Genomic DNA, 22,586 nt, shown 5'->3' with positions numbered 1-22,586 from the left:
GACGATCACATGATAAGAAGACGTCGACAATTATCGGGGGGCTAAGGCAGTGATTTGCTGCGATAATTGTTGCCAGTGTGAATATTGTGCGCTGGCCTGCTGCTCAATCAGTTCTCGCAGTTCAATCTAAGAGGATTGGTGAAGATGCTGGCAACTTTTTTTTTTTCATGGCAGTTTAGTATTTCGCGAATTATCCACGCTTCGTTATTTTATTATTTAGTATGGTGTGTAAGTTTCTATACTTCGAAGTGGCTTCTAGTTAAAGCAGTAACTTTTCCTTTTCGGCGTTGTGTTAACACGTATGTTAAAAATACGAGTGTGTAGGTAGTTTTTACAAAAGAGGGATTAAGCTTTTGAAGCTTTCCGTGCTCATGCCAGAAAAACTCCAAAAATATGAACGATTTGCGGATGGCAACGCACATTTCTTCAGGTTCCCACATTCCGAAACGAAATCAAAAACCGTTTAAATAGAAACGGCACAGCATCTAAGCAAATTACCAAAATCGTACTGATTGAAAACAATATTGAATTTTCTTGAGAACTTTTTTATATTAGCTGTTTTGCCTATGTTGTATCACGTTTTGCTACTAGTGCAAATTCTACACCATGTGCACGTTGCTAGTCCTAATATATATCTCTGTTTTTCCCAAAAGCATAAGGGGGATAAGCATGATGAATACTCGCAAAATCATTTATTCTTACATACTGAACTTCAAAATTGTGCCTATGTATTCATACCACTGCTAATGTTTCATTAATACTGTATGCGTTACATCATTTTGCACAAGTACCTTTTTTATTTTCTTTCGCATTCCAATTACCTGTATCCTGCAAGGGGCTTATGATCACCTGCGTACCTCAGTGCATTTGGAGAAAAGTGCTTTTGTCAGATTTTAAGCCTTTTGCGATTGCTTCATTTTCTGTTCATACACAGAAATAAGCAAATAAGTAAACGACTAAATAAATATTACAACAAAGGAAAAAAGAACCAACGACAGAAACCTGTCTAATAAATACAGCTGACGCTCAAACTGATGCATAGTGGAGTGTATTTAAATTTTGTCGTGTTCCTTGATGTATTCTTCGTGAAAAGGGAATACTGATTACCTTGCGTGCAAACAATTTCTTGACTACACATAAAAAAACATTGTTTTGAGTATGGTATAGTGGCAAGTATTCTGAAGAAAAAAAAACCGCCTCTGTATGTCTGAACAGAAAATGACTTTATCTCTTCATGCATTTTAATTATACGCGCTAATTTACTATAATCAAGCGTGATGTATAACGGATCTCAAACTTCGATATAACAGAAACTTCGCTGTAACGAATCCCAAAATTTGACGAGGCTTAGGATTAGTTTCAAAGGTTAGCTTCTGCTCCTATCGTTTGTTAAAATTACCAGTACTGGCAACAGACCTCACGAGTTGGTGCCTTGTATTGAAGTTCTTCTAATACAACTTGTCTTTATAGATTGAATGCGTCGAATGTCCTCATATATTTTGTGCATATACAATATGTTTTTATCACCACAAATATATTACTGCGTCACTTAGGAAAACAGCGTCTAATCAGGAGGGATGTTATATGCTCTCTAACTATGAGGTTTTCAATAGTGTACAAACATGTTTTAACCTCACTTTGAACGAAAAAAGCGTTGCTTTTCACTGCATGCGCTGAAGTAAAGTGCTGCTGTGGTTTTATTCAATCGTAGTCACAAATGCCGAGGATGGGACAACACCCCACAAGGCGTAGCTCGATACAGTGCACAAATGCCACCAACCCATGCAACTTTAAAGGGTATTCTGCGCATTGAAGAATATCAGTATTGTTTCAATTTCTTTTTGTGTCGAACGATTGGTCACATTGAAATGTTTGTTTTTATTTTCTATTAAGCCGGTATTTTGTGTAGATTACTTTAAAAGAACGCTGTACTTTTCGTCAGTTTCATTCGCACAAGACGTTCTGTAGATTGCGTCGAAATTATTGCGGAATATATTTAGAAACTGCTCCTGTTGGGAAACTAGGTGTAGGCTAAACTGGCGTGGGTCACTAAAATAACACTCATAAAGTTTGGTGGCTTGACGAAGACTTAGGCACGTATTTTGTGTGTATGTGGGTATACCATCACAAAAGTGATACAAGTTTGATACAAATAGAAGACAATACTTCGCACCTTCACATTTTTTTGGTGATAAGTAGCTTATGGCCCACTTATCACAGCTGGAAGCCTCCTTTGTTCATGTGCGTGACACTTATTCATTTAAAGATGTTTTAGACCAACCATTCGCTATTTCAGTTTCGAAGAAACACAGCTGCTTACGGCCCCGTCGCGGTGGTCTTTGGCTTCTGACCCGCAGGTCACGGGATCGAATACCAGCTGTGGCATCTGCATCTTCGATGTAGGCGAGAAAGGCCCACGTGCTCAGATTTGGGGGCACGTTTAATCGTCTCATGTGGCCGCATTTTTCAGCGTCACTTACTGCGGCGTCTCTCATAATCATTTGATAGTTGTAAAACATTAAACCCCACATATCAATATCAATAACAGCTGCTTACAATACCACACGAAACCGTGACGTGAACGCCACGTGCTAGAGCGTGTGCGAGTCTGCGCCGCAATGACAGCCTGCACACGGAAAGCGCCGGGACGGAGAAAGGAAACGGAGGTAGTGCAAACGGAAGGTGCATGGCAAGCGAACAGCCAAAACCAACTCGTGACGTAGCTTGATTGCCCTCCTGCCGCGTTAATTTCAGCTTAGTGAGGTGGATTCGAATTTCACCAGTTGCGCGCCGTGTACTCTCAAATATACTTTAAATACGTTCTAGGCTACTTTTGCTTTTGATATTTGATAGCTATTATGCATGTCTCCACATAAATATATATCTCCGTTATCTTGCCTTAGAAACCTTGTCTATGTTCCTGCGATTGTGTGCCATAGGTGGATTCATCATTTATAAGGGTATAGCGCACCACGACAAGGACACAAAAAGAGAGACGCACACGCACACAACGCTAACTTGCAAGTATTGTTTTATTTGCGATCATACATGCTACTTATACAGTAACAGTGGACCGATAAAGTGTGTGCGTCTCTCTTTTTGTGTCTTTGTAATGGTGCGCTATACCCTTATAAAAGATGAACCCCAGCCAACTAGCCCGGAATAGGTGGATGTCAACGTGAAAAAAAAAAAAAAACATTCTAAAGTGTGTAGTACGCGGCTTCAAATTGGGCGTTGTACGGGCGAGGAAGGTGTCGCGAATGCCGAATACAGATGCGCTTTTGAAATGTTTTTTTTTTGTAATCTAATTTGTACTCGTGCTTCAGCAGCGGAATAACGAGGCTTCTCACTTCGATATAAAATCCTATTGTAATGAAATTTTGAAACGGGATCTTCCTATAATGAAATTTCGAAATGTACTCCTATTACAGTACTCAGCGGCTTGATTAAAGCAGTGAAATCAACGGAATCGAATATAAGGAAACATCAACGCGATCCCTGTAGCCTTTCCTCGTGGAAGATGAAGACCAAGCACCCATGTTCAAAAAAACTTGTTGAGTTTTATCAACACGCATTGTGTGCTGGCAGGCATAGCTCAGTGGCAGGTGCAACAATAAGATAAACCAATATGCGTTGCTTTGACAAATTCGCGACAGTGTTTTGTATTTATCCCGCAGCAAAATGCGAACGCCGTCGTAGTGATTCGAACGCACGATTCCCACAATTACGAAGTCATTTATAAGGCCTGTGGCAGGTAAAATTAACTATTGAAGCCACTTCACTGTACGTTACATGTGATTTAGGAATGTTACTTCAGAGTTTTATTAAAAACCAATTACCCACGTCACGTGATGAACTTTTCAGAAAGTCACCTGGACGCAACAGCGGATCACCAAGAGGGCACCGCGTAAGCAAAGACAAGATACAAGGTTCGCATGACATCGTCAACAGTTTGTGTAGACAACTTTAAGGGTCCGTTCATGTACTGGAATGTTGGGGCATTGCGACTGACCTTTAGTATCAGGAACATCTAAATGAACGTTAAGATAACAAACGCATACGTATGCGAACACTGTAAAAAGATGGCGTTTTATGAATCGGGTAATGCAACGACTGCACTAATATAGCTGACAAACCTTGCATTTCAATCCAAAATATATGGGTGATAATTGTTTTGTAATGAACATATTTAAAGAAAATAAAACTTTCATTGCTCCACGAGAATGATGCTGGTAGGCAGCGAAATAATTCTTCTCTCTTTTTAGAGGGTAAGAAGGCATAAAATAATGACGCGCACACCTACTGAAGAGTGGAGGTGAGGGGATTCTCAAAAAAATGAACATGCATCGAAATTCGCCAGACAATACATCTCTAAATCAGTCGCACCTCATAGACATGCAACACAGGTTTTTTTCTGTGCTTATTTCATTACATTAACGATTTAGCATTCATGTTGTTTCACAATAAAGTGAATTTCTACCAATAAACATTCAACGCGACGGTCTGGATTGAAATGTCTATAATTGTAGCTGAATTGATAAACAAAACTAATGCGTTATTTTGAAATCCAAGTGTCGTCATTTGCCGTGGAGACATCGGCCAAACCTCCAGACGGCATATGTATATGAGTGCCAGTGCGACTAAGAAGTTTTTTGGGCTCGCATGGATTTGGTCTCCAAAATGCAGAACCTTCCGTGGGCCACCCCGCAGACTCTTAGCTTTCACTTTATGTGACCATACATTTCAGATTCCTTACACAAAATTATATGAGAGGCGATCGAAATTACAGAAAGTTTCAGTTTGAGTGTATTTGCTCTCAAAGACATACCCTTAACATAACCCTAATATCCCGGCAGGACTAACTTTCGCTGTACTCTTTGAATAGGCAAATAGCTAGAGTAAGTTACTGATGTCCTTGCTCTTTTTCACGGAACAGCTGAAAAGGAAGGTGACCGCAACCCGTGCTTCTTGTGCATGGGCACCTGCTTCCTGCTGACGGTCCTCCTGGTCGTGCTCGCCGCTGCCGTCGTGCACTTCATCAGACCACGTAAGTGCGCACGTTGCGGCGCGTCTATACATCGTCATAACAAGAATCGGATTCATCGGTGTCTTTTCTATCAGTCAAAAGCGTGTACATACCGACAAAAAGCATGTTTTTTATCATACGATTTCGTTCCACTGGCAGTTAAAACCACATACTTATTATTATTCCGGCAAACATGCCTTTTCTAGCAATGCATACCTCAAGACTTTATTGAAAAAATTTTCAATGTTAAAAAAAACGAAACTAGTGGAAAAATATTTCGATGAATAGGTACAACAGATACAAAATTGTACACCCAGGAGGTGAATGCCAAAAAGGCGCTGCTGGCAACAGGAATGTCCTAAAACAAGGCCAAACAGCACACTAACCACTAATAGCTGTCGCTGTATGAATTGTTCGTTAATGAATCAATCGTAGTGATTTTGGGGGATTTCAGATATAACAAATGGGGCTTCTAGGAGGGTCTGCTTGGTGCATTTCGAAAAATGTTTCTACATATGTACAATTTTATTAATAATAATGATACCTAGGGCTTCACGTCCCAAAACTACAATATGATTCTGAGAGACGCGCCAGTGGAGGGCTCCAAAAATGTTGAATATTTGCTCTTCTTTAACGCGCCTGACATCGCGCAGTAGAGGGGCCTCTACCGATTCACCTTCATTAAAATGCCACGGCCACGACCGGGATGGCACCCGCGACCTTGTGGTCAGTAGCCCAGCACCTTAGCCTCTGTTTCACCGTGGGCGGATGACATATGTACAATTTTCCTAAGCCATTCACGTTCAACCTCATTTAGCATATTCACAGTGCAGCGGCGCAAGACAACGTGCCATATACTAGAAGGACGGGTGGAAAAACTATACATTGACACTAAGATGCCAGCTGTACACTCGACTACGTTGCTGTATTAGGCCTCGTGCGCGTCCGACCACTCGAGCTTGATGGCTGGATGAATATGGCAATTTTTCGATCCTTGTCACATTTTCTGCAGCAATAAAAACCTACACGGAACTTGGACAGCATTCTTCTTTATTTCCAAGTGAAAACTTTCAAACAAAAAGCATTTCAAAGCTTCCTGCATTCTCAGCTATATTTGTATGAAGAGACAAGGCTTAAAAATCGTGTGGAGAGCTTCATGCGTATTGGCATGATTATAGGGCTCTGGCGTTTCCGCTACAATGATTCAGTGATTTCGTTTCAATAACTGGTTTATTGCGCTGTGAAAGTGTTACGAATATATGTTGGGTTATCATAAGGATCGGCCAGACTTAAGTTCAGCACAATAAAAGAGAACTTGATAGGCCGGTAGTTTGTGCCACAATGTGAGTTGGAATCGACACACTTGCACAGCGAAAAATAATTGAGGACATACGAAAGGCGCTGTGTTGCGTCCTTTTGTACGTGCATATTTATTGTACGCTGCGCCAATGTGTCGATTACAAAACAGCCGAATGATTGAAATAAGTGAAATCACTGACTCATCTCAACCATGTAATAACTAAATGAGGAGGTATAAAACTGCTATCATTTGCATGAAATAAATGTAAAGAAGTGCCTAGAGTGCTACTCACGTAAACAATCCCAAGCTGTTTTAATTTTTTCTCGGCCTTCTTTCAGAGGTGGCACTCAGTGGTAAGGAAAAAGGTAAGGACAACATTGTAAAAGTACGCCTGTTTTAAAGTAAGGTATACTTTGGCATAAGGCGGATGGTCATAGTTGTGGCATAGATAAACAAATGCTCTTACAATACGTTAGAATTACTGAACCAGTTACAATAGTGTACATATCTTGAGTGGAATGAAAACTCCTTATTTCAAAGGAAAGAACGCCCCTTAGGTGCGGTTTGGGAATATAGGTGGAAGGGTATATTAGGTGCACAGCATGAGATTATTCAGATAACACCGGTTCGTGTTCATTTGTTACAGAAGAAGTTCCAAGAGTCGCTATGGCCCGAGTTGATTGACCTCTTCTAGATCACAAGTAACCGGCCACTCATACTAGCATAGATCGCTAGTGCTTTTCGAGCTTCATCTGTACACTGCAGTACAGCGCGTAAGCTTCTTATGCTGTCGCGCGGCAAATGTAGTGTGTGTGTTCGTCCTCGCGAGAAAGCAGAGTCAACCCCAAATTAGGTGGTGTAAATCAGATCGGCGTAACTCTTGACAATGTGGGCTTCAAGAAGTGTTTACAATGGCTTGTCTAGCTCCAAACCATATCTCAGGTATATGAGATGTGTATGCTGCATTGGCCTAGTTCAGAAATATCCCTTGCTGGCAACTAAGTGCGCACTTGTCACTCAACAGAGCTGCTGGCGTAGCTTGTAAAAGAGTTCGTTTACTGCCAGTTTTCAATTTTACGCGAATATAATTCACAAATGCTCTGCTAGAAAAGCCTTCACTGAACACTTTAGATAGAGATTCAGGAGGTCCGCCTGGTTTGGTGACGAACCAGGGTGTGGGGTAATGAATCCAAGCCCACCCGCTTGCACGGTGTGGGGTAATGAATCCAAGCCCACCCGCTTGCACGGCGACCACATGATCGGCTTCGTTTCCGCCATCCGTGCCAGTATGGCCTGGTGTCCACAACAGGTAGCTGATCCAATAGTTATGTAATTTCATTATTATGCGTATTACAATGTTAGATTTCATCAGCTTCGTTCATAATAGACACTATGAGCATTCCCAAGCAAGCGCAAACACGGACTTTTGTTGTATCGCGGACGTTCGACTATCTATCTATTTATCTATCTCTACAACTCTGGGCATATGATGCTTGATATTCATGTTTCGAAGTTGATGTAATCATTGAGAACCCAATGGATTTTACAGTAGAGGTCTGACTCGTACTTGAAGTTGTCATAAAATCAAACAATTATAACTGAGACATTCGGTGAACAAAGAGCAACTGATCTTCCGTACGTGTGTACGCTTATATATATATATATATATATATATATATATATATATATATATATATATATATATATATATATATATATATATATATATATATATATATATATACATTCCATTGGTTCTAATAACTTCCCCTGTACATTCCTTGGCATTACTGTCTGTTATATATCATTAATATTGTGTTAAAACACGGAAATACGAGCCCTTAGGTATACACTTCTCTCCCTTATTTCATTGAACGAGGATCTCGTACTGGCAGACTTGGCGTGTTTAGGTTGTATAAGAGGGACAATTAATCAGCTGCCCGCTCATAATAAGTTCACGTGCTACGTGACGCCAAACATGCGAATAAGAGTGTTTTCACACTCGTTGTTTGGCTTAAAGATGGCGCTGACTGTCACTCCTACTTCTAAATTCACATATAAACCCCAAAAAGTGGATGGAGGGACGGCCGCTGTGATAGCTCAGTGGTTAGAGCATCGAACGCGTTATTCGAAGGTCGTAGGTTCGATTCCTGCTCACAGCTGGTAATTTTTTCATCCACTTTTCTTTCTTCTTTCTTCTTATTTACATTCCATTGGTTCTAATAACTTCCCCTGTACATTCCTTGGCATTACTGTCTGTTATATCTCATTAATATTGTGTTAAAACACGGAAATACGAGCCCTTAGGTATACACTTCTCTCCCTTATTTCATTGAACGAGGGTCTCGTACTGGCAGACTTGGTGTGTTTAGGTTGTATAAGAGGGACAATTAATCAGCTGCCCGCTCATAATAAGTTCACGTGCTACATGACGCCAAACATGCGAATAAGAGTGTTTTCACACTCGTTGTTTGGCTTATAGATGGCGCTGACTGTCACTCCTACTTCTAAATTCACATATAAACCCCAAAAAGTGGTTGGAGGGACGGCCGCTGTGATAGCTCAGTCACTCTGCGTTCGGCTTCGGTGGGAGACGGACGTGTGATGGCTCGCTCCGTGCGAGGTGCTTCGGCGGCCGCTGCTGGCCGCGGTGTTAGGTTCCCTTCTGCACCATCGGATTACCGGTATTTTGTTGCCTACATTGCCGTCGGGTGACAGTATGGAAGAGTGTGTGTTTCCGCACGGGGATTTGGAAAAAAGACCATACCGGTTGGAAGACTTTCGGGCCCCGTTGGAAGAAGTGGGACTCATCAAGGCGATCATTGGCATTGGAGCCTTCCAGATAAATCACATCTGGCTGGCGAAGATGCGAAGCAAGGATGACAAAGAAGCATTACTCAAAACAGGTGGACTCCGAGTCAAGGGTGGCTTCTGTGCTATCATCGACCCTATCCAACATGATGTAACCGTGAAACTCCACTGGGTTGACTTTGCGGTCTCGAATGAGAGCGTTCGACAAGCGTTGGGTGAGTTTGGTGAAGTTCTGTAGGTTTCCAACGACAACTGGACCGTCGCTGGCTTTGAACACGCGATATCAACGACGAGGGTGGTGCGACTGAAACTGAAGGAAGGCCTGGTGCTAGAAGACTTGCCGCACCTTTTTAAGATTGGAGGGGGCACCGTCCTTCTTGTGGCCCCGGGTCGGGCACCGCTTTGCCTAAGGTGTCACATGCAAGGACATATACGACGAGACTGCCAGACGCCCCGCTGTGGTGTATGCCGAGCGTTTGGTCATGAAAGTCAAGATTGCGTCAGGAGTTATGCCAGAGTTACGAAGACCGTGCTGCCAACAGACGACGCCCAAGATAATCTAATGGACGCCGAAGAGGCTGAGAAGGTGGCCCCTGGCAGCAACGCCGTGGGACCCGACGCCGCGGTTCAGGCAACTGGAGAAGAGACAGCCGACGTGACAACGCAAGATGGCAAAGACTCAACGAAAGAATCCGAGGAGTTGGCCGCAACAGGCGGCCAGCAGGACATTAAAGAATCGATGGAGGAAGATATGGGTACCAGTGGCGAGATCGCTACGCCAGAAGCCGGCACAAAGTCTCCGGAAGCGACCACGGGACGCGGCAAGCGTTACCGAGTGGAGAGCACGGAACGCAACCTGAAACGCCCGGAGCGTCTGTGGCATCGCGTCACGGGCGCTAAGAGTAAAAAATATGCCCTCGAAACCCGGTCGGCGTCATCGTCGCCGGTTCGGGGACACGATCTAGACGCGTAAGACCCTGCTTTTCCCACTGCACGGTATACGAGACACGGTAAGCGCAGCATTGTAGTTTTCATCTTTGTCATCAACATGGCTAGCATGACTGCGCCTTTACGCATTGGTACGCTGAATGTACGTGGTCTAGGAACGCGTCGCAAACAGTACCAGTTGAAACGCTTGATGCAAGAAAAAGACCTTGACTTGCTCGCGGTCCAGGAGACTAAAGTTAGTACTGAGGACGCGACTGATAGCTTGGTAGCAGAATTTTCATTGCGGTACAATGCGTGTGTGAGCTATGCAGTGGGAGCATCAGCCGGATGTATTATTTTTGTCAAGAACTCTCTTGGTATTGTAGTGGAAGAGGTCAAAAGTTGCCTACATGGGCGTTTTGTTTTGTGTGACTTTTGTTACGGGATCACTAAATTTAGAGTTATCTGTGTATACGCACCTACAAATTCGAGAGACAGATGTTTGTTTTTTCGGGAAATGCAAGCGTACTTTGAATGTCAGAAATGTGTGGTTCTGTTGGGTGACTTCAATTGTGTTTTGACCCAAGAAGATTGCACGTATACTGCTAAATTAGGTGATGAAAGCGTTGGGTTGCTTAGAGACAGCCTTAATAAGTACTTTTTACATGTCGTAGCTCTGTTTGCGATGGGTGGCAGTCGCCAGCACTTCACACATTTTCAAGGTTCGAGTCACGCACGACTAGATCGAGCATATGTTTGTTCTGAGATAGTACCTTTATGTCAGAACTATGACGTTTATGCTGTTTCCTTCGGTGATCATTGCTTAGTTTTGTTTGAGATAGGTAGAAAGTGCAAAAAGAAGGTTGTATGGGAAACATGGAAACTGAATACTAAGATAATTACGTACGAAGGGTTTGTAGATAAGACAAAGAAGGAAATCGAGAATTTTTTCAAAAACGCAGAAAGGAGTGCCACGGAAAGATGGGAATTATTTAAGCAAAAGATAAAAATGAATGCAATAGAGTGTGGTTGCTACATGCAGCACCAAGCTCGAAAACAGGAACGTGAGCTACGGGCAGAGCTAAATGATTTGGTGAATATTGAAGCAGAAAACCCGGGCTTATTCACACATCAACTGCAGGTTGTCAAAAACAAAATTGAATGTCTTGAAGAAGATAAATATAAAGGCGCAATTATACGAGCAAGAGCTGAGAGATACCTCGTAGGTGAAGCCCCGACAAAGCGAGCCTTGTCAGATGAAAAGGCATATGCTCGAGCTCACGACATACTAGAGATAGAATGGAATGGTAAAATATTGAAAGAACATAAAGATATTATGAAAGCTTTTGAAAACTATTATCAGGACTTGTTTGCTTATCGCGAACCAAAGGAGCCGGGTTTTGTAGATGAGTTCTTGATAGAAATGCCGACACTTAAAGCTGAGGACACAAATTTATTGGAAATGTCTATTAGTATAGGGGAAATTGAGAAGGCTATCGATGATCTCGGCATGGGCAAATCACCTGGTCCAGATGGCATTAATGCCGCCTTTTACAAGGCGTTCAAGGAGGATATGGCCGCCGCATTGCATGAGGTTTTTTCAGAGTCTTTAGATCGCGGAGCTTTGCCTCCATCGTTTAATCGAGCGCACACCGTGCTGATTCCTAAAGGGAAAGAGCAACATGTTTTACGCAAAGTGACAGGATACAGGCCAATCACGCTAACAAACGTAGATTATAAGGTGTTTATGAAAGTTCTGGCTAGGAGGTTGCAAGGAGTTATATACAAGTTGGTCGGGTCACATCAGACTGGCGGCATCAAGCGTAGGAGCATATTCACGAATATTCATGTTGCCAGGAGCATTTTGGAGTATTGTGACGCTGCGCTACTAAAAGTAGCTATGTTGCAAATTGATCTAGCCAAGGCTTTCGACATGGTTCCACACAATATACTCTTCATGCTAGCTGAGTACGTTGATCTTGGTGCGATCATAAGTAAAGGTATTAAATTGGCATATAAAAATTCAACCACAAATTTAATTGTAAATAGAGAACTCTCACAGCGCATACATGTACTTTCCTCCGTGCGCCAGGGGTGTCCTTTAAGTCCTTTGCTCTTCGCTCTATTTTTGGAACCATTGTGTCAGAAAGTGATTCACCATGCAGGGATTAATTGTTTCAGGTTGCAGTCATGTGAAGTGCGTGTTTTGGCATACGCCGACGATATTGCCTTTTTTGCAGTTGATAGAGAGAGTGTCACTTCGTTATTAAAAATCACTCAAAGGTTTTGTGACACGAGTGGAAGTTTAATGAACAAAGAAAAAAGCATTGGTTTATGGCATGGTAATTGGGACCTTACGCCCAGTTCTTTTGGAAATATTCAGTGGCTCACGACGCCTAGTCGTTACCTTGGGGTACCATTGGACAGTTATCAAGACAGTGAAGCATTTTGGCTTGAAAAGGCTGAAGAACTGCGCGCGACCGCCGAAGGATGGGGTGGTCGTGGCTTATCAATTTTCTCTCGGTCAGCTGTATGCAACGTTTTTCTGGCTGCTAAAATTATGTACCTTTTGCAAGTACTTAGTTGTAAGCGTAAAACCATTCACAAAGTTCACAGGATATTCGCCACGTTCATCTGGATCTCTACGTGGGAGAGAACATCTAGAACGAACTTGTTTCGGCGAGTTAAGCAAGGAGGGCTGTCTCTTTGCCATCTGTTTCTTAACCAAGTAATATCACGTTTCCTGCTCATTAGAGACCAGAGAGACTCTTTTTTACGTTCTTTATTTCAAACAACGCTGTTACACCACATGCCTGACTTCTTTGTATCTTCAGACAGGCGAGAACGACACACCTTGTCACCGTTCTTGCGCGAAGTTGTGTTCTCATATCGTTTCTTAAGGGCGAGGTTTTCGATAGATTACCTAACTAATGTGAAAAGAAAGCGCCTTATGAAAGACCTAATACAGAATGTTTTTCCTGTGCCCCTGTACCGTTCAAGGTATGAAAAATCATATGGTCATGACGTACTAAAGCGAGTGAAAAACATGTGTATACCACCCAATGTGAAAACCTTCTTTTTTACACTTCATACGGGAACCTTGCCAGTAAAAACGTGGCTTGAAGAGAGAGGGATGTATGTACCATGGGGAAGCAGCTGTCTCCTGTGTAACAAACCTGACACCATTGAACATGTGTTTATTGATTGTAAGAACGCTATTTTCTTTTGGGACATTTTACAGAGAACTTTAAAAAAAGATTTACCTCTTACTTCATATGGAATTCGTTTTTTGCCTTGTGATAGTTCTGTGCAAAATTTGGATGTTATATTTGTACTTGGTCTTCATTCGGTTTGGCGTAGTATGCTATCGTACAGACACTGTGATGTGAGAGTTCTATCCGTTAATGAGTGTTTCGTGGAAGCTGTTATAAAAGTGCGAGATGTGTATAAGACTACCGACTGTAATGAAGATGTAATATCTTTGTTTGACGCGTTGTCACGCATGAAACACGTGTAATAGTGATTGTCATATTAGCTTGACCTGTAGTCAAGAAGGCAATAAAGAAAAAAAAAGCTGTGATAGCTCAGTGGTTAGAGCATCGAACGCGTTATTCGAAGGTCGTAGGTTCGATTCCTGCTCACAGCTGGTAATTTTTTCATCCACTTTTCTTTCTTCTTTCTTCTTATTTACATTCCATTGGTTCTAATAACTTCCCCTGTACATTCCTTGGCATTACTGTCTGTTATATCTCAGTAATATTGTGTTAAAACACGGAAATACGAGCCCTTAGGTATACACTTCTCTCCCTTATTTCATTGAACGAGGGTCTCGTACTGGCAGACTTGGTGTGTTTAGGTTGTATAAAAGGGACAATTAATCAGCTGCCCGCTCATAATAAGTTCACGTGCTACGTGACGCCAAACATGCGAATAAGAGTGTTTTCACACTCGTTGTTTGGCTTATAGATGGCGCTGACTGTCACTCCTACTGCTAAATTCACATATAAACCCCAAAAAGTGGATGGAGGGACGGCCGCTGTGATAGCTCAGTGGTTAGAGCATCGAACGCGTTATTCGAAGGTCGTAGGTTCGATTCCTGCTCACAGCTGGTAATTTTTTCATCCACTTTTCTTTCTTCTTTCTTCTTATTTACAATCCATTGGTTCTGATAACTTCCCCTGTACATTCCTTGGCATTACTGTCTGTTATATCTCAGTAATATTGTGTTAAAACACGGAAATACGAGCCCTTAGGTATACACTTCTCTCCCTTATTTCATGGAACGAGGGTCTCGTACTGGCAGACTTGGTGTGTTTAGGTTGTATAAGAGGGACAATTAATCAGCTGCCCGCTCATAATAAGTTCACGTGCTACGTGACGCGAAACATGCGAATAAGAGTGTTTTCACACTCGTTGTTTGGCTTATAGATGGCGCTGACTGTCACTCCTACTTCTAAATTCACATATAAACCCCAAAAAGTGGATGGAGGGACGGCCACTGTGATAGCTTGGTGGTTAGAGCATCTAACGCGTTATTCGAAGGTCGTAGGTTCGATTCCTGCTCACAGCTGGTAATTTTTTCATCCACTTTTCTTTCTTCTTTCTTCTTATTTACATTCCATTGGTTCTAATAACTTCCCCTGTACATTCCTTGGCATTACTGTCTGTTATATCTCATTAATATTGTGTTAAAACACGGAAATACGAGCCCTTAGGTATACACTTCTCTCCCTTATACATATATATATATATATATATATATATATATATATATATATATATATATATATATATATATATATATATGTGTGTGTGTGTGTGTGTGTGTGTGTGTGTGTGTGTGCATTTGTTGAAAGTCTTCCTTGATTCGGTCGAGTTATAAGTCACCAGATGAAGTGAACGAGCAAACGAAAAACGATGCTTTATTGCCAACGTTACGGCCGGATACCGGCCTTCGTCATGGCGGGGATGCACGTATGCCCTAACGAAGGCTGGTTCCCGGCCGTAACGTTGGCGATAAAGCATTGTTTTTCGTGTGCTCGTTCGCTTCAGCTTCATCTGGTGATATATATATATATATATATATATATATATATATATATATATATATATATATATATATATAATTGTTCTTTGGGCCACAGCCGGCGTCCGCTGGCGCGCCAAAAAGGACCACTTCTAAATTGTCCACGCTTTCGTGGTGCGGTTCGGGGGGCCGATACTTCGGCCCTTGGAATTGGCCCGGCGATCACCTCCCGAATTAACGGGATTAATTGTCACGAGACCCGTGACAATTAATCTGGCCAGATTAATTGTCACAGGTGCCGTTAATTAGGGAGGCGATCGCCGGGCTATTTCCAAGGGCCGACGTATCGGCCCCCCGAACTGAACCACGAAAGCGTGGACAATTTAGAAGTGGTCCTTTTTGGCGCGCCAGCGGACGCCGGCTGTGGCCCAAAGAACAAGTCAGAGCCGAGAGTTGATAAACAAAACAAAATTATATTCTCAATAATGGCAGATAAAAACAATACACAAGTATGCACACTCCACAATAGTTGAATACAATATGTCGCCAATCAAACAAGGTACTACACAATACAAACAGCCACACTCGAAACAACGGACACAGACAACAATACGCACTACAATGCAGTCGCATGCAAAATAATATATATATATATATATATATATATATATATATATATATATATATATATATATATATATATATATATATATATATATATATATATATATATATAACAGATTGAAGATAGAGCTCGGAGGCGAGGAAGAAGAAATAGCCAGGGGCACGCTCTGCATATTTTTTTTCCTGTTCTGATAAACTGAAGACGTATCGGTTCTGTGGTCTCTCTGGTTCTTCTGGAACATGGTGCCGTGACCAGGATTGGATCTGAAGACAGACGCACAGACATCAACCCCATTCGCAACAACGGGTTGAAGAACGAAGCAGCGGCGTCTGGCTCAGGGACGAACCGTCGAGAGAAGGACCACGACCGACGACTGTTGGCGACGCACATAAACAGGCAAGAGCTCTTTCAACACGTTTTAGGCATGAATAAAGAGGTCCTATCGAAGAAGCGGAAGACGCTTCGAGCAAATGTGACGACGCTTACGAGCGAAATCGATAAGAAGATAGAAGAAGACGCCGATCGATCGCAACTTATGACGCTTCTGAACCAGATGAAGAACGTGTCACAGACGTTAAGACAAGTTAACGAACAGATTGAACCGTTCATTGAAGAAGACGACGCGGAGGCGTAATTTGAAAGCGTTTTGCATTATGAGATGAAGATCGCCGCTGCAACGACAAAAATAGAAGAGCAATTACGCGAGTTAGAACAAGCGACGCAACTGACTACGAGAATAGTCACAGAACAGGCGAGCTCAGTGCAAGGTACTAACCAAATCTCGGAGACGCAAGAGCTTGTTAAGTAACACGCCTTGAAATGATCAAGTTTTATGGGAAAAAAACGTCATGGCCAAGGTTTTGGCATCAGTTCGAGACATCGGTGCATAACAGAGCAAACATGCCGAAGAATCGAAAATTTAATTACCTTCTGGCGTCTCTGAGCGGGGAGGCTGCGTCTCTCATAGAAGGTTTGCAGTTTTCTGATCAGAATTACAAGCATGCAGTCGCTCTTTTGAAAAAAACCTTGGGACGAGAAGATAATTTAAAAGAGACCTACATAAAAGAGCTTGCAAACTTGGAAGCAGTGTAGAGTCCTAAAGATGTAGATGGATTGAAGCAACTCTTCCAAAAGTTGCAAGCGAACACACGAGCACCGCAGTCGTTAGGAGTGGAAATGGGTAGTTACGCCACAGTGATAGCTCCTGTTGTAAAATCTGCGCTACCGGTGGATATGAGGATTGAAAGGAAGATGAAGGAGATAGAGAAAGGTGACAACACACCAGCAACTACGGAATCGGACTCAGCGTCAAGAGACAGCACGAGCAGTTTGAAAGAAATTATGGAGTTTTTAAACACATATATACGCAGCAGAGAAGAAAGTCGAGAGGAAAAATACGACGTGACCCAGTCACCGCACAGTATGAAGCGGACTAGAACATCTACGCTTCAAACCATATCGATTAAGAAATGCATCTTCTGTGAGATGACTGGACACTACACTGAAAATTGCAGAAGAAGCATGAGCATGCAGCAGAAGAAAGAAGCCTTGCAACGGTAACGAAGGTGCTTCAGATGCACCAGACCTCACCACACGGCGAAGATATGCCGCGCTAACGTACGCTGCAAAGCATGCAAGGGAAGGCACGCGACATCCATGTGTCGATCACGCACGCCTGCAAGAGAGTCAGCACAGCAGCAAAGCGGTGATGTTGAGCAAGAGCGTAAAAGCGCGCAACCTGACCAGTTAGACACCAGCAAGTCCTGCAACATGCACGCACAACAGTCTGATGAACACAAGTGCATACTACTGCAGACAGCCTTTTCGTGGACGGAGGGAGAAGACAGCGGCTGCTACGCATGGATTCTGCTGGACAACGGGAGCCAGAGAACATTCATCCACAAAAGATTGTCAAGAAAACTAGCGTGCAAGGTAAAAAGATTCGAAAGGATTACTGTAGGATCATTTGGAGGAGGAGAGAAGGAACTAGAAATGAAAGTCGTCGAGGTCAGCATGAGGAAGGATCCAATCTCGGAGCCAGTATGATTGAGGCACTGGAGATAGAAGTTATATCCTGTGACGTGCTACCATCGCCACCGTTGACAATACACGAAAGAGCAAGATCGATGGGAATGTGTTTGGCTGATGACAACAAAAAGACGGACAAAGAAAGAGAAAATATGGAAACATCGATATACATTGGAGCAGATATTTACTGGACTGTAGTCACTGGTCGCACTTGCGAGATTCATCCAAAAGTTATGGCAATAGAAACAATATTGGGATGAACGGTCCAAGGTCCTGTAGGACTTAATTGTGTGCCAATGAAATCATCGACGTTTATGGTACTCAAGGTCAGTGCCAAGTCGGACACGACTGTGGACGAACTGCAGTGATTCCGTGACTTGGAAAACATGGGCATCAAGGAGAAACCAGCAACAAAGATCAGCGATGAACATGTGCTAGAGTACGTCCGACAAACAATGAAATTGAAAGCAGGAATATACCAAGTGCGGATACAATGGAAGTTTATTGTAGAGTTAGCTCCATCGCGAGGAGGATATTATGAAAAACTGATCACAAGCTTTAGGACATCCATGGCAAAAACTATAGGTGCTCGACTTTTGGATGAAGAAGAACTATGGACTGTTGTTGTTGGAGCAGAAGGAGTACTTAACAACCGGCCTCTTACTTATGTGTATGACGATCCTAACGAGCCACAACCCATCCCACCAGCGGACGTTATAGGAGGTAGGCAAGCAATGAACAAGCAGGAAGAAAACAGACTCGGAGAATACAGTTTACTGGCAAGAAAACGGGCAATGATAACATGGTGGACCAGATGGAAAAAGGAGTACCTGAGGGAGCTTAAGTGTGCCAGCAGAAAAACAGAGCGTCACACAAATGTACAAGAAGGAGATGTACTTCTGCTTGGAGAAGCGCGAAAAAGAACTCAGTGGAAGCTCTGCAAGGTCGAAAAGATTTTCCTAGGCAAGAATGGACTAGTGAGAACATGCTTGCTTCGTACACCTGAAGGAAAATTAGTCGAGAGGCCGATTCAACTGTTGTATTCGCTCGAAGGTTGCTTCGATTGAATCTGGCCGGCGGGAAGACGTAGAAAACAGATTGAAGATGGAGCTCGGAGGCGAGGAAGAAGTAGCCAGGGGCACGCTCTGCATATTTTTTATTCCTGTTCTGTCAACAATAAACCGAAGACGTATCGGTTCTGTGGTCTCTCTGGTCCTTCTGAAACAATATATATATATCTATATATATATATATATATATATATATATATATATATATATATATATATATATATATATATATATATATATATACACTCGGCACCACGCATCAGTATATATAGCTAACAAATGATAACATCGTATGAAACACTTCGCTTTTTAAATGTCGAGATGATTTATTTGTGAAAGATATTAGAAAAATGAGCCCACAACCTTCACAATACACGAGGCAGACTTTCTAGCTGTGCCACTGTAATGAGCCAGGGAGAAACAGGTAAACGACCATCTCTCCGCCTCCAGTTTTTGTCCCATATCTTAATTTTCTCTGTTTCTTTTTGTTTTGAAAATACCCAAAGAGGCGCTTCGATGCTACTAGGCAGCTAAACAAGAATGGCAGACGAGTTCGTCTTGGAAGTTAGTTGTACTTTTTCCCTCCTCCTCAACGTCACTCTAGTTCAGAACTACCGTCCTTCCATGAAAGAACGAATCGAGTAAATGCTTATTTCTGTAACAGTGTCTTGAGTATGCAGCACAGATCAGGGTCACTCTAAGTAAGAGGTTTTTTATTCTATGAAACTATGGCCGCAATGGTGTTTGGGGCTCTGGGGATGATACCTCTGTGGCCGCACAGGTGCCAGGTTGGAAAATCCGGCCTTCCTAGTTAAGGTAGAAAAGCTTACATTGAACGTAAAACAACACTTTCACCATCTAGTGATTTCACGGGCTTAGTTATCTGTTCATTTTACTGGTTTGTGTAGCAAAGTTGATGCGTGTTAATTCACGGCCACATAGAAATGTTCAGCTGGTGCGGTGATGTAGATGCAGTGGGAAAAAAATGGATGCTTCACTGGCAGTTCTTTCTTTTTCGAAGAATAATGCTATGATGGCAAATTTTCCGTTAATAGTAATCCGAATGAATAGCTGGTCTGTCTTAATTAAATTTTCTGCCTGCCTTCAACCTGCCTGCAAAGGCTGCAGAGATCCATCGTGATAGTCCCATTCTTGTCGCAGACTCGCCCATATGCAATGCGCCACTCGTGCTGACGGCCTGCGACAACGAGACAGAGCGGTACTACTTCCATTACGACCCGGACAAACTGCTCTGCTTGGCGCGCTACCAGCTGGATCCCGGTTGCCTCGACGGAAAGAACCGCTTCACTAGCGCCGCCGAGTGTCGTAAAAAGTGCATCACGGGCTCATCCGGAAAATATGGTGAGCGCGTTCTGTAGATCTTCATAGCAGTTGGCGTGTTTAAAGAGGACAGGCGCGAGAGTGTAGAATAAATAAGGTGATAGCAAGTGATTAGTGCTAATCCAAAACGTCGCGTCGGAATGAACCCGCGTAGGTCCTTTTTTTTTAAAAAAATCGCATATTGAAAGAACAAAAATGGACGACGGGCTGTGGCTGTAGTTCACATAGGGCATCATGTGATAGTTACCAGAGCATTTAGCCGTTGCCTTACATTGATCTCCTGTGGCCACTGTTTTAGCCTTGGAACTCGTCAATGACACCAAATTGAAGAAATTTAAAGTTGCATTGTCTAAGGACACTATAACAAACATACCCAATAAGACCGCATGAGGCTTTCTTGTTCTTGCTTGATGAATACGTTTTATTTTTATTTTTTGCAAAATGTACAGTTAACAGTCTGAAAACGTTGCCTCTGCATCACACACGCATTATATTTAATCACAGGAAAACGAGCTTCGAATAATATTGCAAGAGAGCTGTATCACGAAGCGTTCTAACTTTGAGCACTCCTCTCGATTGAGCGCTTTCTGCCACATTCTATTACGGCAAAATTTCACCGCTATTCTTTTTACTGAATGAGCGATAAGACTGCGTAAGGATTTTCTTCAGCAGGTGTGAATAGAAAACAAGTGTATGGCAATTTTCGTATTATGAGACGCGTTGCATAGTGAATTAAGCTTCAATTACGAAGCCTGCTTTATCGTCCTCAGGGGGGGGGGGGGGCAATCTCGGCATATATTTGCATAGCCACTAGTAAAGTTGTTCCTTCGCTTGGCGCACAGCTTGAAAATCTAATACAAGAAAATCTATACACGGCACTTCGGAAACCACCCCACCCAAGAACAGTCCTTTTTTAACACGAGAGATTTGCGTAAGTAGAGCAAAATTTTAGAAACAAGGAAACGTCATTGTACTTTTTTTTCGCGCTGATTTTATTTTGGAGAAGGATAAATAACATTTATTTTTATGAAAAGGAAATCAATAATATTATAGAAGAAATTGGTAATATTTAAATGATGGGATATTCTCATAATTTTACAGCCATGTGCTTTGTGTGGCGCTCGCACACAGGTCTGCCGGCAGAGTGTGCAGAGCCCGTCAAAGCTGCCCCGTGTACAGATGGGGAGATTCGGCAGCGGGAACACCCTTACTTCTTCGACAGCGGTAACTGCACTCTACAGACGGGGGCCAAGTGCCTGTATGGACCCAACCGCTTCCGCTCCGCCGATGAATGTCGGGAGACGTGCCTTGACGTAGGTAAAACGAGGGACGTGCCCGTTAATTCAAGGAACTCTTCAGTAAGCAGTGTTCAAATATATACAGCAGCTGGGCAGAGCACAACCATATCGAAGTAGATCACGAAAGAAAGATGAGTAGCTGATATCTCTGGTGACGTTAAACTAAAACAGCAGGTATGTTGCGCTCCACGAATGTGGGCGAAATCCAGGCAGATGGGTAATATTTTAGTGTGAATTAGCCGATGAATATGATGGTTTAAAATAAATCTCTTTGGCGCCTCTCCCCACCTGTTTTGAGGTAGTGCATGAAGTATGATATATATCTCATCCAAGCATATTGATCAAACAATGTATTTGGCAATAATTTGGTTACATTGCCCCAGAATCGTGAACTTGAAAGATTACGTGAGAGAGTTCTGCACGTTGGCGCTTGACCCTCTGACCATCGTGCTGCGTCGGCAAGCTCTATGTTGCGTACGCATTTCGCCTTCAAAAAGGCGAAAGTGGCACATACAACCATGAATTCACTTTTTCTGTGGCCTCAGTGACCGAAACACCACGTGGTGAGCACGAAGCAAAAAATCAGTCTGAGACTAGTTTTTCCACCTCGGAACCGTGGAAGGCCTTTCTGCTTCACTAGAAGCCGTACTTTGGCTGCAGTTGCATACAAACCACGACTCTTAATCATCTGTTCACGAAAAAAAGTGTAATCAAGGAGTCACAGGTGAATCTATTTGAAGAAATTGCAAAATACTCGCGTTGAATGACCAGACTCACAACTTCTAAAAAGACGCGTTTCTCAAGAATATGATGTTGGACTGTAATGAGCAGATGATACAGCAACAGTGATTTGGTGTGCCCCAATATATTCAGCTTTTGCGCAGCCGCGTGAATCTGCTGCTGCCGTGGTCGTCACATTCGTTCATATAGCTTGTGCTGATGTCTTATTTGAAAAGGTAAAAATATTTCTCCTCTGTGTTTCACATGCACAATATAAGTTCGGTACGAAATAACACGCTCATGAAGTCGTCGTGTTGTCTTTGTAGGCAATCGTTTTTTGTTTCTTCTTAGAGAATCCCTTCGTTTCTGATCAATGGCGCATAGCATGTGTGGTTTCGGTATCTTAGAATGGGA

General features: G+C 42.7%; 1 protein-coding gene across 1 annotated transcript in view; it reads left to right on the top strand.

The window, feature by feature from the left end:
* LOC142785101 (tissue factor pathway inhibitor 2-like) overlaps positions 1-22,586 on the top strand; it is a 39,680-nt gene that overhangs the window by 2,011 nt on the left and 15,083 nt on the right. Inside the window, exons 3-7 of the mRNA XM_075883522.1 lie at positions 3,865-3,929; positions 4,937-5,047; positions 6,665-6,691; positions 19,975-20,175; positions 21,286-21,471. Coding sequence (XP_075739637.1) covers positions 3,865-3,929; positions 4,937-5,047; positions 6,665-6,691; positions 19,975-20,175; positions 21,286-21,471 — 590 coding nt within the window. The remainder of the gene's footprint in view (positions 1-3,864; positions 3,930-4,936; positions 5,048-6,664; positions 6,692-19,974; positions 20,176-21,285; positions 21,472-22,586) is intronic.

This window comes from Rhipicephalus microplus, chromosome 2, assembly GCF_043290135.1.
Source record: "Rhipicephalus microplus isolate Deutch F79 chromosome 2, USDA_Rmic, whole genome shotgun sequence".
Classification (NCBI taxonomy): domain Eukaryota; kingdom Metazoa; phylum Arthropoda; class Arachnida; order Ixodida; family Ixodidae; genus Rhipicephalus; species Rhipicephalus microplus.
This window is presented reverse-complemented; position numbering and strand designations above follow the sequence as displayed.